Below are 16,943 nucleotides of genomic sequence, written 5' to 3' on the forward strand. Positions count from 1 at the left end.
ACGTCCATCCACTGAGTATGGCTGGGTGGCTCAGGTTTGAGCCAACTTCTTGTTATCGCTTTCCTCCCTGCCGACAATAATATCTTAACCAGATATCGATCATCTTTCTTTACATTGGACAAAAGACCCATATACATTGTTGTAAAAGTTAATGGTACAGAGTACTCCAGTACTTTGCAGAAAATAAGGTGGACAGAAGTCCAGAAAGGTTTTATCTCAAGACAGTCCCAGAAAACATGTGTGTGGGTAGCATCCACAGAGCCACATTGCCTCCAACATACTTGTTGGGTGGACAGTTGTTTACCTTTAATAGATGGCGTGATAAAGAATCGAATGAAATTTTTCCAATTGAATTCTCTCCATTTTTGTGAATTTGTAGATGTCTGTGACAACTCACAGATTTTATACCATTCTTCATTTGAGATCGTGACAGCTGCTTCTCTTTCCCACTTTTCTTTGACATACAGGGTTGTGTTTTTTTGACAGGACATTAAGCTAGTGTATAGCTTTGAAGTAATTTTGTGTGTTTTCTGTTGGTATGCACCACACAGAGTCTCTAAAACTGCATTAGGTTCGTTTCTGTCCTTAATTTCTTTATTATAGTATTCTCTTAGTTGCAGGTATCGGAAGAAGTCTCGATTATCTAGACTAAATTTGTCTTTCAGATATTGAAAACTTCTTATTTCCCCATTATTAATTAAATTACAAAAAGCTGTAACCCCTCTATTGGTCCAAAATTTGAAATTTGAGTCATGCATTCCTGGTTTAAAGTCTTTGTCATGAGCTACCCATCTTAATATTTTTCTTTCTTTATTCAATTTTAATTGTCTTGCTACACTATACCAAATTTCCATTGTGAGTTGTGCAATTGGGCCAAGTATTTCTATTACATCAGTTGGGATATGGTCCTCTCCCACGAGTGTCTGAACATTGTACCCAGGGATGCATGTCTCAATCTCTTTCCATTTGGCACAGTAACTAGGGTCACACCAGCAACACAGGTAACGCAATTGAGCTGCATAGAAATACATTTTTAAATTTGGAAGGGCCATGCCCCCCTTATCCTTCTGCAGCTGTAATGTTGAATACCTAACTCTGGGCCTCTTCCCATCCCATATAAACTTCGATAACAGCTTATCCCACTCTGTGAATTGTTTTGACGGAATATTTACCGGGAGGGATTGAAATAAGTAAAGTAGCCTAGGGAGGATGTTCATTTTTACCACTTTTATTCTATCACTTAAGCCGAGTGGATAAGTAGACCATCTCTGGATGTCTGTTCTAATACTTTCGTTTATTGGGTTGTAATTAAAATTATATAGTAGTGAAGAATCTTTGGATAGAAATACTCCGAGGTATTTAATTTTGTTGGTGCTCCATTTTATATCATATGTGCGTGCAGTTTCATTTGAGGGTGAATGATTAAACAATAGTATTTGGGTTTTGGAAATGTTCAACTTGTATCCAGCATATTCATTATACTTTCCCAAAAGATCCATCAGTATGGGAAGTGATATGTTAATATCTTCTAGAAATAACAATATATCGTCCGCAAATAATCCGATCCTTTGTTCTCTTTCGTTGATCATAATCCCCTTTAAATCCTCTTTCTCCCGAATCGCTTGAGCGAGTGGCTCAATGTATAAAGCAAAAAGGGTGGGGCTTAATCCGCAGCCCTGCCTACATCCTCTACTAAGTTCAAACCGGTCTGTCAGAGATCCATTCACTTTTATTCTTGCGGTTGGCTTATCATAAATTGCTCTAATACATTGAACAGAGTCATTAGTAAGGCCAAATTTCTCCAACGTTAGATATAGGAAATCCCAATTTACTCGATCGAAGGCCTTTTCTGCATCGAGGCTGATCAAGGCCGCTTTAAGCTTTTTGCTGGAGATATTGTGAATCACATGTAGACTTCTTCTGATATTATCTTGCGTTTGCCTACCAATTATAAAGCCAGTCTGATCCTCATCAATTATATCAGAAATAAAGGTTTCAAATCGTCTAGAAATGATGGATGTATATAGCTTATAGTCCACATTTAAAATTGATATTGGTCTATAATTGGCACAATTATCTCTATCTTTATTTTCTTTGGGGATCAGCGTAATAATTCCTTCCTTCCATGATGGAGGGGTCTTGCCTTCTTTATGGATATAGTTTAAAGCTCTAAGAAGAAGCGGCTTCAATTCTACCTTAAAAGTCCTATACCACTCGCCGGGGAAACCATCACTACCTGGGGCTTTATTTGCCTTTAGTCTATTTATTGCTTTATCCAGTTCTTTTGATGTGATTTCTGCTAATATTCTTTTATTTTGTATTTCTCCTATACAGGGAAGGTCTAATTTGTCTAGGAATGCTCTAATCGACTCTTTGTTAGAAGCGCCCTCTAGTGAATATAATTTGCTGTAGTACTGATAAAAAGTGTTTTCTATTTCTTTTGGCTCAGTTCGAAGCTTTTGCGAGATAGGGTCTTTAATTTTCAAAATTGTTGAGTCCGCTTGTTGTTTGCGTAGTTTTCTAGCGAGAAACTTTGTTGATTTTGGGCCTAGTTCATAATATGCTTGTTTTGTAAATCTAGCTTTTTTCTCTACTTCATCATCTAAATAATTTTCAAGTTGCATTTTCAATTTTTGAATTTCTTTTTGAGTGTCTTGATCTTTTTTCAAAATGAATTTTTCCTCTTTATCTTTTAAATCTTTAATTAATCTTTTATATGCTTCAATCCTAGTTTTCTTAATGTTTGTTACCTTGGCTATTAGTTTTCCTCGTAAGACAGCTTTTAGCGAGTCCCATATTATTGATGGATCCACCTCCCCATTGTCATTTTCTTCTATAAATGTTTTGATGTCCTGTTTGACAGATCCAACTACTGATTGGTTGTTAAGGAGGCCCACATTTAATCGCCATACAGTATTTTTGGGGTTATTCTCCAAGTTAAGAGTTAAATATATTGCGCTGTGGTCTGAAACATCAGTGACTCCGATCTTGCATTCGGTTACCCTGTAGAAATCTTCCTGTCTCATTATAAAATAGTCTATTCTTGAATGAACCAAGTGAGGCACTGAGTAATGTGTATAGTCCCTCATAGTTGGGTGGAGCTTCCTCCACACATCCACCATGCCAGTTTCCTCCAACAAAATATTTAGTAATTTTGTAAGATTTCTTTTACTCCTATTTTTACTTGTGGTATCTAGTTTCAAATTTAAGACTGAATTCCAATCCCCTCCACATACACAGATCCCTTCCGCTTCTGCTGTGAGTGTATCAAAGAATTCTTTATAAAATGTTGTTTCGCATTCCGGTGGTGCATAGATGTTAACCAATGTCATAAGATTATTATTGATTTTACCCTTTACTAGAATATATCGACCCTCCTTATCCTTTATTTCTTTAAAAATATCAAGCTTTATTTTTTTGGTTACAAGTATTGCAACTCCCCTCCTATGACTTTGTGAATATGAGCTATAAAATATATTGTAACCAAATTTAATAAGTTTTTCATGCTCCGAAGCTCCTAAATGTGTTTCCTGTAGCAAGATGATGTGCATATCGTCTTTCCTTATCTTATTCATCACCCTTGCCCGCTTTACTGGGTTACCTAATCCATTGACATTCAATGACATTAATTTAAGCTTCTGACTGTGCATCATAAATGCGAGGTGGTTCAGATTGGTTGCTTGTCTTATAACCATGAACTTTGAACATGAACTTTGTAAATAAAAATAAAAACAAAACTGAACTTAAAGCAACAGAACAAATAACGTTAAACTGAAAAAAGGCTTCCAAGGCAGGGTATTTGCAATTCCCCCATTTCGCCAAAATAAGGTAAGGGGGAAAGCCTCCCTCTAAGAGAGGACCCCCTCCCAGAACCAGCGTATAAAACAACAAGAGCTTTTCCACTAATTCTACCTTAGGCGTTTTAGCTCGTTCAAATCAGACTATTTGAATCATAAAAAAGAGTGACAATATTAGTGTTTACATCATTGACAGTCTGTGACAAAAAGCAACTGAACACACAGCTCTTTGGAACATAGCTAGTACCTATTTCCCTCAGGTCTCCACGTCTTTGTCTTCTCGGATCAAGTAGTGAACTTCCGTTGGAATTCCTGTAGCCGTTCCCGTGCTCTCTTGGCTGTCTCCTTCTCTCCGCGCCGGGGCATGCGTTGCCATGGCGATGTTTGGTCCAGTCTTCGGGTCGCTGGTGTGCCAGTTCCGCTGGTATTATCCACACCGAGGTGGCCCTCAACTAGAAGACCTCGGCGATGCAGATCTCTTTCGGCTTCCTCAGCGCTGTTGTAGGTCTGTTGGCCACTCTCCCAATGGATACGCAATCGGGTGTATGGTGTCTGGAAGCGTATGCCGTTCTCTTTCAAAACAAGCTTAATCTTTTTGTAAGCTTTGCGTTGCTGGATCACGTCTGTTGTGTAGTCGTGGTCAAAAGAGAGAAATTTATCCCCAAGCTGAATCTTCTTTTTCCAGGCGTTTCTGAGAACCGCTTCTTTGACTCTATACTGAAGAAAGTTAACAACTATTGATCTCGGGGGGGTGTCGGGGGTCGGTTTCGGGCCAAGTGAGCGGTGTGCGCGTTGTATTTGGGCATCAGTCCCTTCTTCAATAAGTTTTTCGCTCACCAACAGCTTCTCCACAAATTGAATCACAGAGGGACCTTCCATTTCCTCGCGTACCCCGTATATTCTGAGGTTGTTTCGCCTCCCCCTTGACTCCAAATCGTCAACTTTTCCCCGCAATGCCCTTTGCTCTTTTAGTGACTCTTGGAGCACTTCATTTGCCACTGCCGACCAACTTTCCAATTCCTCAATTCGCGCCGCCGCCTCCTCGAGTTTATTGTCATGTTCTTGTAAGGATAGCGTCGTAGAAGCTAACTGTTGGTTAATCTGTTGTCTGAATTCTGACAGTTCCTCTTTCACTTCTCTCTTTACTTCTTCTTTAAACGATGTTAGATCGGCATTTAGCTGAGTTCGAAGGTTGCTTATTTGATCGCTTATATCTTTCAAACTTGGTTGAGAAGTCGAGACACTGCTGTGTGCGTTTATGCTAGCATTGTTAGCATCTGGTGTATTCGGTTCACCTCCTTTGCGTCCCTCTTGTTCCGCTTTTCCAGTCATCTTTTGGTTTCTTGTTTTAGTACCCCCGCTCATATTCCGAGTCTTTTACCTAAACTTAGATAATATTAGCTGAATTCAAGGGGTTTTAATCGTCTGACTTTACGGAGCTATCGTTTCACACGTCCACCTCGTTCCGTCGCATACCGGAAGCCCCGCAACCCTGTTTTAAATTAAAAAAACTGTCCCGACACTTTATTTAAACCTTGAAATGTTCGAACTTGGTTTCAAACTTAAGTAATTTTAGTGTTCTTTTACATTACACAATAATTTAGCAGACTAAAGACGAGCTTCTTCATTTTCATTTTCTGATGCAATCGGCTGACAATCTTCCTTCATCAGTTTTTGTCGTTTGTGCAGCGGCTGCGGTTCTACAGGAATGTAGCAAATTTATGTTGTAATAATAATTAAACAAAACTCTTGACTTTAAATAAGTAAACAGTTATAAACAGTTAGCTATTTAAGCATCAAGAAGGTTAAATATAAACGCTGTTGGCCAACATCAGTTAACAACATGTATGCTACATTGAGATTCGATCTCGAGTCGATTGAAGCTCCTCGAAGCTCGTGTTGTTGCGTTAACCACTGAGCTATCGTCTGTACGTCTGTAAATGTTTTTATTGCAATGTTTTACTTTTTCATTATTTATTCAATTTCATTTCAGTAGCCTAATTTCAGTATTGTGATTATGAATTATTTTAACTATACGTTTCACTTGTTGAATTCATCTGCTACCAGCTTTCAATCGCTCTGAATCAGTGCGGTGCGGCAGCAGATTACGCATTAGAGAGAATAAACAAACACTTTTCAGAGTCTATGATTGTAGCGCCTCTTGGCGGTAAAAGGCAGCAAATACACCACACATTTTACCGCCGCGGTGGAACGGCTGATGTGGGCATTGTCATGGCTTGCCTCAACATTTGCGTTTGAATAGCGCGCGTCCTCCGTGGGCGTGTCAGATTAACGCGTAATGAAGTGTAATGAGCTGGGGAAAAAAAATCTGACAGCACTCTCTTTTCGTACAGATTACATAAACTGAGAATATTTGTTTTTTATATAAATTACATCATTGAAAAGAAGAGAATTCAAGCTTCATAAAGAAAAATCTCTCGTGCCTGTATGACAAGTATTTGCAGAGTTAGAGTTAATTTTTCGGACGTGTTTCAGAATGGACTGCACTGACAGAGAGAAGGCAAAACTCGCATCATGTTTATTTTTCTTTATTTGACAAAAAGCACAAAACTTTGTTTTTATTGTGAGTATACAGAAAAATAATAGACAATTAACAAGATCGATTGATGTATAACACTTATATGTACGATCAAAATCAACAGAGTATTTTAAGTCTATTTTTCTGCTATGTGAAAAAAAAACGGCAAAACGCGCGGGCGCGTTTCTGGTCCCCAGAGGGTTAAAGTGTTGCTCAAAGTTAAAAAATAATGAACACCTTGTTTCACTACATCCATCATTTAATGAATCAGCGTTTTTGAACGTTTTCATTGAATGAACGGTTTAATGACTCTCAAAGACAGTCCTTGGGGTAACAATGTAACTGCGGGCTGAGTGACAGTTTTTCAATGCGCAGAGACGCTGTTTAGTTTCGGTTACATTGGTTACTGAAAATGTTCTTGTTTTTGTGCATTTTGACCACATCTTAACACGTATTTGTATAGCAACAAATAAATATAAATAAATAAATGCCGTTAATACCGCATATCGCGCTATTGAGCCACTCATAATTACCGCAAGGGAAATTCGTTCACCGCGACAGCCCTAGTCATAGTCCGGTTAGTTCAGAGTTTATTAGGGCTGCACAATTAATCGCAATGAAACCGCACACGATTTGGCAAAGGCTGCGATTATTTTATGCGCAGTGCAGTCCGGCTGATCAGTAGCTGCTCCATCTGAACGCCAGAGGGCGTCTCACGCAGACACGCCAAATATGCCCCGCTGCAGAAGTGCGATAACGCACATCATTCCAAGAAATCCCTATCGCTGTAGCTGAATAAACAGAAGATTGAAACGCTTTGATTAAACATGACTAATAAACACACAACTGCCTTATTCTGTGTAAGAAGCACATCATCTAACAGAAGGATGAGCTCAACTGTTGTTATGAAGTGTTTTTCGAGTAAAAGCATGTTATTAAATGTTGTCTTGTTAGACAAGTTGGTAAACATTTGAAATGGGCCGTTTTTGCGACAGTACAAACAGTTCAAATGTTTGTACAAACTGTACAAACAGTTCAAATTCAAATTTCAAATGTACAAACATTTGAAATGGGCCGTTTTTGCGACAGTACAAACTCACAAAACCTGCTTCATATGACCCAATTTTGAAATATGTAGGCTATTTTGCACAACATTAAAAATGCAAACCATGCATCTTTATTTTCACCTCATGTAAATAAGAGGCTGCATTAACTAACTTGTTTCTGATTATTTCCATTTTTTTTTTTTATTACATCCTTTTGGGAAAATGCAAGAATATAAGAACCATTTCGAATATGGCATACGCGTGTCTAGCTTCCTATTTTTATAAATGAGAATTAAATAATTAAATGCTAAATAGAACATTATTTTATTTAATTAAATACGAATTTATTATTCGTATTATTCTAAGCATATGACATTTTATTTACAGCAGACAATCATGTGACTGATCCCGCAAGCAGCGCTTTCGTGGACTCACAAAACCTGCTCCTCCGCCGTCAATAAATCGCCGTCAATAAATCGCCATCCGAATGCATGAGTTTTATCACTGAGGTGCCCATGCATGATGCAAATTTATTTTTACAGACGTCCACATGAGAAACAATTAACGTCCGAATAGGGCTTGTACATTGTGTTCAATAAACATAAAACATTTGTGATAATATGTTGCCCAATTATTTTATGTAATGTAATGTTGAATTGCTAGAAAAATCACGAGTGCACAATAATTGTATAAAATCTGAACATTTAGTGAAAAAAAAATTAGGGAAACAAATAAGAGACAATAAGTGTAACACTAAATCTGTTCAAACGTTACAAATTGCTCTTTGTATTGTTGTAAAATACATTCATGAAAAACAAGATAACAAAAATCAAAAAGATAAATTATTATATATATAGCCTTAGGCTACTATAAAATTGAGACATGTTTTAAATGTATAGCACAGCTGTTTAATGAGGCAGCAACATATGATAGATAGGACAGAACAAGAAAGGCTATTAATAATCTTTCATTGCGCAAAAGTAGTATGATATATGATTATGAAAGACTCCAATACAGTGCGGCACACATCGCTTATGCGCATCCCGAGCGCAGAATGATGTGCTTGAAGCAACACGGAGTCACAGCGCGTCGAGTCCGCATTGAAAAGTTCAAAGCACAAAGGAAAGACATATTGATGCGTAGTGTACACAGTATCTATCTATGCAATCGTTTATTGAGCCTTTTCTTTTAACAGTTTTAAATTTCAGTTACTGTGCGCGTGAAGAACTATAGTGCTCTGACTCTACTGTTGTCACTGTTGTTCTTCGTGCAAAGAAGCTAGTCAGCGAGAAACACTGGCACAATGATGAACAAGTAACAATAATATTAGCAATAACATATAATTTTACTGAATAATTAAGTAAACAATCTCAGATGACGAAATATTTTCCTGTCGTCCACTGTATCTTCTGTTGGTTGCAATTGGCAACCTCACCACTAGATGCTGCTAAAATTTACACAGTGCACCTTTAAAACTTCTGGTCACATGAGTCTAAGCTCTTTTCAATAAAACAGACCTGCAAACTTGTCGCTTTTCGGCGACAATCGGGTCATTTACGTGACTCGCGTAGAAGCGTTTTTTTTTGTGTGGGGGGTTTAGGCTGCCCTTCATCTGCATGCCATGCAGGCTAGAATTGTGAAACATTATTGGATAATTCTTATAATTGACATTTCTCTGGGCCAATCGGAATCTTAGCACTTTTTCTCTTGGCCAATCGGAATCTTAGCACTTGCGTCAGAATCTTGAAGCACACAGCGTCTACTGAGCTCGCCATTGGATGAGACACCACGCGAGTCTGATGGAAACTCACCTCGAATTTCACAAAAGATTCCTACACGTTATAAGTCAAGCTTTTTGGAGCAAAAACAAAAGCTATTTGCTTGATTCAATTGACGTTAGCTACCGCTTTTTATGTGATATAATTTACAATAATATTGTATTGTCTAGGGGTGGAACGGTACATGTAAGTTATTCGTATTGAACCGAAACGGTACGGGCGTCACGGTTCGGTGGACGAATTTGCACAGAGAATACACGGTATAAAAATAAATAAAACTCTAGATAGCAATAAATTTCGCTCTATTCACGTTTGGTGTGAACGCAGCATAATGAACAGGCTGCGATGTCAAGATTGCAACGCTGGAGTGTGTGTTAGAGTGAGTGTGAAAGGCGCGGGTGCGATCGAACAGTGGAAACATAAAAACTTACTCCTTAATTTTGTTAATACAGGACATCATTCAAACTGCAAGGTGTTTACTTATTTGTGTACACTCACAATAAAATACAACATTGTGCTTTTGTCAAACTATAAACTCTTGTCAAACTGTAACCTACAACTGTCACCCAACCAAAAACACACACACAGTTTTAAAAGCAAAACATATTTATCCAACCCCATTCCATTTTTTGGACATTCATCAAATCGCATTGGTTTTTATTTATTGTCCTCAAACAGAGCTCTAATCGGTTTATTTTTAAGTTGCACATTCTACATTGATTAAAAAAGATGTTTTTGATGGTAGTATTATTTTATACGGAAATCATTTATTTATAACTCAGATGAGAATAAAGTTAGGGTTAATTAAAATTAAGGAAAACAAATATATTGATCTGAAATATAGCAAATTAATTTTAAATTCATTCAGGTACAATTACCAAACATATCTCAAGGTCTTTTTGTCTTTTTATTAATTTAATTAATAAACTAATTGTATAAAACTATTGTCAGTGCACTACAAATAAACTGGTTCTAAGCCTTTATTAATAAAAATTCAAGGCTTAAGACATTTATAAAAATGCCTTCTATATTTTTGTTTTGCTTTTCACTCCATCGTACCGAACCTTGATGTCTGAACCAAGGTATGAACCGAACCGTGACTTCTGTGTACCGTTCCACCCCTAGTATTGTCGTCATACCTATAAATTACGTTAAGCTACCGCCAGACCCGGAGATCGGCTGAATGGTTTCCAAAACGGTAAAAAACAATTGTTACTCGAGGGGAGGTGGAGAATGAGCTTAATTCCCCAAATGGTGGAATATCCCTGTAACGTTAGCTTATCGTTAGCCGGGTACCCAAAGCCCCCCACCCCCGACACTGTCACCTTTTTTACTCCGAGGAGTTTGCAGGTCTGTAAAATCCATGCAAAAGTGAATATACGAATATTCTTCAATTTTATGCAAAACAGAAATACGACAAATAGAATATCAGATCTGTCATATGGCCAAAAAAACAATGCTTTTTTGCATAGTTGTTTGACACATGAAAACTGTAACAATGTGTCTTACAAGGTACACGATGTAACCTTACTCTCACTTGAAATGTGTCCCTACATTAAGTCCTTGAATTTAAGGGTATTGGACCTGGAAAGTCCTTGAAAGGTCCTTGAATTTGAAGTTAAAGGGGTGGTTCAGGATTTTGGATATAGGGCCTTATTTCCAAGATAGCCTTAGTGTTATTTATCAGTGGAGACAGTTTTCAAACATTTGCATCCAGTCGTTCCAGTTGCATAGTTCGCCGGTGCTAGGCTAGCGCGAGTCAACGGTAACTGCTAGCCTGCCATTAAAAACAGTTTTACCCACTCCACAGTTCTCCAAAAGCAAATAAATTATAACCCCAGACTATCGATGTAAATGTCTGTTAAGAGAATAATGTTAAAAATCAAACTACTCGCATCTCAATGATCGCAATACATTTACAGGAACTAGTTTCTCAGCAGCGGCGGAATTTTACTTTGCTCCGGTTAGTAGTACTGCACCGAAAAGTAAACACAGAACAGAAGTCGGGAGTCGGGACTACCTGCACTACCTCTCTCTCTCTCTACCTCTCTCGGTTGCCTAGGTAACTTAATATCACTCTGCCGCTGCTCTTGACTGTGATGATAAATACAGGGAACAAAGTATAACTATTGCAATGCAATGAAAGGGTAGTTTGATTTCTAACATTATTCTCTCAACAGACATTTACATCGATAGTCTGGCGTAATAATTTATTTGCTTTTGGTGTACTGTGGAGTGGGTAAAACTGTTTTTAATGGCAGGCTAGCAATTACCGTTGACTCGCGCTAGCCTAGCACCGGCGAACTATGCAACTGGAACTGAATGATCATTTTTGAAAACTGTCTCCACTGATAAATAACACTAAGGCTAACTTTGAAATAAGGCCCGATGTCCAAAATTCTGAACCACCCCTTTTAACCAATGTGTGGGAACCCTGTCTTATTCATTTAGTTAATTTATCCATACAGCCGCTCTGGAGAAAACAGTGATGTCATCGTCCAGCTCGGTTCAGTTCTCATATAATGGTGTCAAAGCAGACAGATCAATTTTATTGTTGAATATTACAGAGAAGGATGTCTATGAAGTAAATGTATTGAATTAATAGAATGTTAAACAAATTTGATATTTACAACCTATATAGCTGCTGTGGGCAAGCAGATAAACGAAACGCAGAGTGGATTGAGCGTGAGCTTGTCGAGCAGTTTGTAGTTCGGTCGGATATGGCAATAGCAAAGAAAGTAAAATGAGTAGCATATTACTAACGTTAAAGGGTTAGTTCACCCAAAAATGAAAATTATGTCATTAATGACTCACCCTCATGTCGTCCCAAGCCCGTAAGACCTCTGTTCATCTTCGGAACACAGTTTAAGATATTTTAGATTTAGTCCGAGAGCTTTCTGTCCCTCCATTGAAAATGTATGTACGGTTTACTGTCCTTGTCCAGAAAGGAAATAAAGACATCATCAAAGTAGTCCATGTGACATCAGTGGGTTAGTTAGAATGTTTTGAAGCATCGAAAATACATTTTGGTCCAAAAATAACAAAAACTACGACTTTATTCAGCATTGTATTCTCTTCCGGGGTCTGTTGTCAATCCGCGTTCAGTGATGCTGATGACGTGTATTAGGTATGAAAATATCTGTTTAATAAGCCAACTAATTTAATTCATATTATTTTGGTTTCTATGCCCAATATTTAAAAAAAAAAATAGAAAGAAAACTACTTTGCTTAGTTGGACTTGGAGACTGACTAAATCCAGAAGAGTTGCGGCAGTCTCAGTTTTTTGTTTCTTCATTTAATCACAGATTGACTCTGATGGTGAGATCAGATCTCCACGAGGAGCATACCAGCTGTTGTCCTTGTGTTATACCAGTCTGTCTTTTTATCAGTCTGTCAAATTATCCTTCAAATTGACATTTCAAATTGAAAATGCGCCCAGTGGAATCAATTTAGCAAAAACTTCCATATATTGCAAAAAAAATATTTTGCATTAGGTGTTTTTTTTTCCAGCCAATTCGAAAAAGGAATATTTTGCAAACCTGCAATGGAAACAGGAATGTTTTTATTCTATCTACAGGTCACCTGGCGTGCGTAAAAGTCGATCATTCTTTAAAGAGTGCGCAGTATGTTTGGACCGAAGATGAGACAAAAAAGACAAACGAATTACGGGAATACTGGATTTTAAACAACAAAGAAATGCTACAATTTAAGAGCTTGAGGGAGAAACACCCAGAAACGCCTCATACGTGGCCGCTCACAAGTATAAGGTGCTTTCCTTGCCATTATAACACGCTCATTCTCACGTCTCATTCGATTAAAAATAATGGCTAGTGCGGTGGCTGCGATATACTTAAACCTACTAACATCCATTGCCATGATATTTGGAATGACATCGGTTAATGGAAACACGTCATTTCGCAATAGTTTTTTATCGACATTTAGAAAACATCGCAAACGTTTTGCGCAAATCTGTAATGGAAACCCCGTGAGTGTGTCCAGGGCGATATTCATATGGGATACTAAAAGCGTAGTTTTATTTTATTTTTTTATTATTTTTTTTTTAACTATAAAAAAGTAGTGCTGTTGAGAGAGTATTCCCAATTGGGACTGGTAGAGGATCGGACACAGAAACGGTATGTGTTACATCCCGAGCGGATTGTACTGTGTTTGGGGCTTTTAGGAATGGTTTGATAAACCCTGCATTAATGGAGACTTGTGAAATGCAATTCTCATGTGTATATATATATCTCACTGGATTATTGCATTCTTTGCAAAAGGAATGTATGCAAATTTGTCCAAATTTGACAAAGCTATGTGATTAACTTTAGCACAGTAATGCTTATATTGTGTTTCTTCTTGTCTTTTGATTTCCTCCCAGCGGCCGCTTTCAGCTACAGCATCTCTGGTGTGGCTCCCTTATACATCTATCGACCAGCTCTTGAGAAACCTCAGTGAAAGTCAGATCAATGAAAAGGTGAAACATTGTTCATTTATCATAATGTCTGAGATGTTGATTTCTTGTTTAAGTTTAGAAACTGCTGTTCTCATCTATTTAGATGGGTTAGTAGGTGATTCAGAAATGATGGAATAAATATAAAACTATTGATGATAAGTTGTTGATTATAGGTATAGAAACTGTTTATCACAAAATTTTTATATACAATGGGGGTGTAACGGTATTCAAACCAAACCGAAAAACCGTGATATACCACCCACAGTATGTATCGCTATACTCTCATGTTGTACCGAACGCCCCCTGCCCCGGCCAGCCCTGGCCCGTTGTTGAGCTTGACCTCACTTTACCTTAGGTCACAAAACTAATTTTTCTTCCTTGAAATTTGATTAAATAGCAATTAAGGGTGAAACCATAAACGTATACGTCCCGCAAATTTCCGTGTCTTAAGTGTACAAGACGAATATAGTGTTGTAGCCTAACCACCACCAATAACCACAGTAAGCTCTGGGTTTTGTTACTTTCCATAAGAAACGGTGTCATTTTTCAAATGATGTCCATTTTATCACGAAATTTAAACAATAAATGCCATTTTGATGGTCTTTAATGTGGCGTGACAGATCACTATGTAGGCGCCTCAGTTTAAACAGCAGCGTGATCATCTCTTCCTAATAAACATGATGAACTTCTGAAGGTATGTTGAAAGATACAGTACAACTTACTGAAACGTATTAGATCTCGTGTAATCGCTCAGTGTTTCAATGGCGGAAAGACATCAGTAAAACAGCTTGTGACAATATTCCATGTAGAGCCTCAAGTCATTCAGTGTCCACAGCTTGTTAGTCAGTATATGCACTATATTAGCCTATATATTCATTATATTTTACTTAACCTGTTAGTGATGTCTTGATGATTTAAAATATCTGTCATGAAAATGACAGCCAGTGTGTAAATGATTATATTTCAACAACGAATTGGAGTAAAAACATATAATTAAATTTAGAAGTTAATGCAAAAACTACCTTGCAGAAAAAACTACCTGTGCAGTTTGCATAAAAAAGTTGTCAGAGTGTAGGGCAAAGTTCTGCACGGTTCTTGTTTGTTAAACCCGGACACACAAAACACCTGACTCATCTGACAGCAGCATTAATTTCATTCTGTGCTTGACCCGTTTAACATAGACTGCGATCTAAACCATTCCTGCATTAACAAAATGTAAGTACATCAAGTCAAGTCACCTTTCTACAATACAGATTATTTCCCAGCAGCTTTACAGTGATAAACAGGAAAATTATACATTTTGGCTGTTGTTCAGCTAAAGTCAGTTCAGTGTTGGTTCAGTTCCGTTGTAAAAGATCAATTATTAAACTAGTTTATTTAATCTATAAAGCAGCTCTACAAAAAAATTGTCATCGTCCAGTTCAGTTCTCATACAACAGCGTCGGTACAGTGACTACTACAGTCAGATCAATAATATATTATTGAATATTAAGTGTCCCCATCAGGTAGACAAAAGTTTTGAGTTTTGTTATTGCATGCGCCATAATCAGAGATGAAGGTGACTTAAGTTTTAAAAACATCAAAGGTGTAAATAAAATAATATATGCAATAAACATTATTTGACAATTAAAAAAAATATATATCCTTAGCTATTTGATCTGTAGTCCATCCAAGCCATTGATCCCTGCACTGCAATTCACAAATGTAAATAATTTTCCAACCATTATATCAAATATTAGTAGTTCATGTGCCCATATCCAGGACTCCGGTGTAGGGAGATCATCTGAATTATGTTTTTAAGCATTAAAGTGTATTTAATAAATTAATGATCTGTAAAGTGCTTCATTTCAGATTAGTCAAATTGTTAGAATGTAAATTGTTACAATTACATTAAACAGTAATTTTTCATCCCTGATTTATAAATTAGGCTTAGTGTAGCACATAATGTAGATATTCTGCAACATTAGGTCTGCTGTCATTTAAATGAGCTTTCATTGAGTAACCTATTTGTTGACATTTGGGTCAGTTGCACCATTTCGGATTTCCCAGGAAATCGCAACAAAAATCATGCGAGAGTAATTAACGCTCGGTTCTCCACAGAGGGCTGCGCTTGTCCAAACACACTCTTAACTAAAAGTAAAGAGTGATGATTAAATTGTAGTGATTTCACTGTGGGGAAAAAATCCAGGCTTAACTTTTTGGGAAAGGTACTTAAAAAACATTCAGGTCTTAAACCTCAGAAGCCACTCCTAGTGTCACCGGTCTGACATTTGGAGTGTTTTGCGAATCCAGTATGTCCAGCCCAACAGATTCCTCATAAAATCATCTCTATTTAGAATAAATACTCTCTTTGGGACCCTATACAAATAAAATATTCCAGCGATCTGGCTTATTGGTTGCAAATGAGATTTATCTGTAAAAAAAAAAAATATATATATATATATATACATAAAACTTCATAAAATGATGAATGGAAATTCAACTAAAGGTGAGTAAGCAATTTGATGAAAATCTGCTGAGTACTGTATGTAATTAATCTCTGGCTTCTCTGTCTACAGATGTACAAGAATCTGAAAGATAAACTATCAGAATATCACAGACTGGTGGATCAGAGCAGCAGACACAGACTTATGGCCCGTTAACCGCCGCTCACAATCTCCTTAGTATGAGTAATGTTGATGAAAATGAAGTTTGTTGGTGGCGTGTAGTTGTTTGATTTCCCATGCTAACAATGTATGGAAAACATATTAACTCCATCAATGATTTGATGTGTCAGTTCAGTCTCTTGATAAGATAAAATGTGTATTTTTATAAAGACACTGTTAAAAACATCTTAAACTTTGTATGTTGTTCTCTCGACTTAACTGGTGTGATTTGAATTAGGAATGTAATAAAACAGTTTTGTTTAATTAAGATGTGTAATGTCTTTACTTTATAACTTCATTAGTTTTTTTTCAGTCCAAAGGGAGCCTATTTTGAAAACAAGCTGCAAAAACCACTCGTTGAATATACATATATACAAATGTATGGGTCTAAATGGACACAAAAATGCTAGTTCAGTACGTACCTCTGTTTGAAGTCATTGTTCAGTATGTTTCTGATTTTGCAGGGAAAAACAAACATTATTATTATTATTATTATTATTATTATTATTAACAGTGGTATACTGAACAAACTATGCATGTCTTTAAATTAAAAATAAAAGTTAATATTCCTGCAACCGGCAGCAACACACACTGAAGTTTATGGTGCTGTTGTAATTGGGGGAAGAGATTAGAATTATTACACATTTTAATTCGCTCTGTCTATTTGACATGCATGTGTAAACAT

General features: G+C 37.1%; 1 protein-coding gene across 2 annotated transcripts in view; it reads left to right on the forward strand.

The window, feature by feature from the left end:
• The window catches only part of nup160 (nucleoporin 160), a 154,566-nt gene extending 138,044 nt beyond the window's left edge, over positions 1-16,522 (forward strand). For both annotated transcript variants that reach the window (XM_056252058.1, XM_056252059.1), the window contains exons 34-35: positions 13,539-13,634; positions 16,172-16,522. In XM_056252058.1, the coding sequence (XP_056108033.1) occupies positions 13,539-13,634; positions 16,172-16,255 (180 nt within the window). In that variant the 3' untranslated portion in view covers positions 16,256-16,522. The remainder of the gene's footprint in view (positions 1-13,538; positions 13,635-16,171) is intronic.
• Positions 16,523-16,943: the final 421 nt, after the last annotated feature.

This window comes from Rhinichthys klamathensis, unplaced genomic scaffold (genome assembly GCF_029890125.1).
Source record: "Rhinichthys klamathensis goyatoka isolate OS25496 unplaced genomic scaffold, OSU_Roscu_1.1 h1tg000092l_1, whole genome shotgun sequence".
Taxonomy (NCBI): Eukaryota; Metazoa; Chordata; class Actinopteri; order Cypriniformes; family Leuciscidae; genus Rhinichthys; species Rhinichthys klamathensis.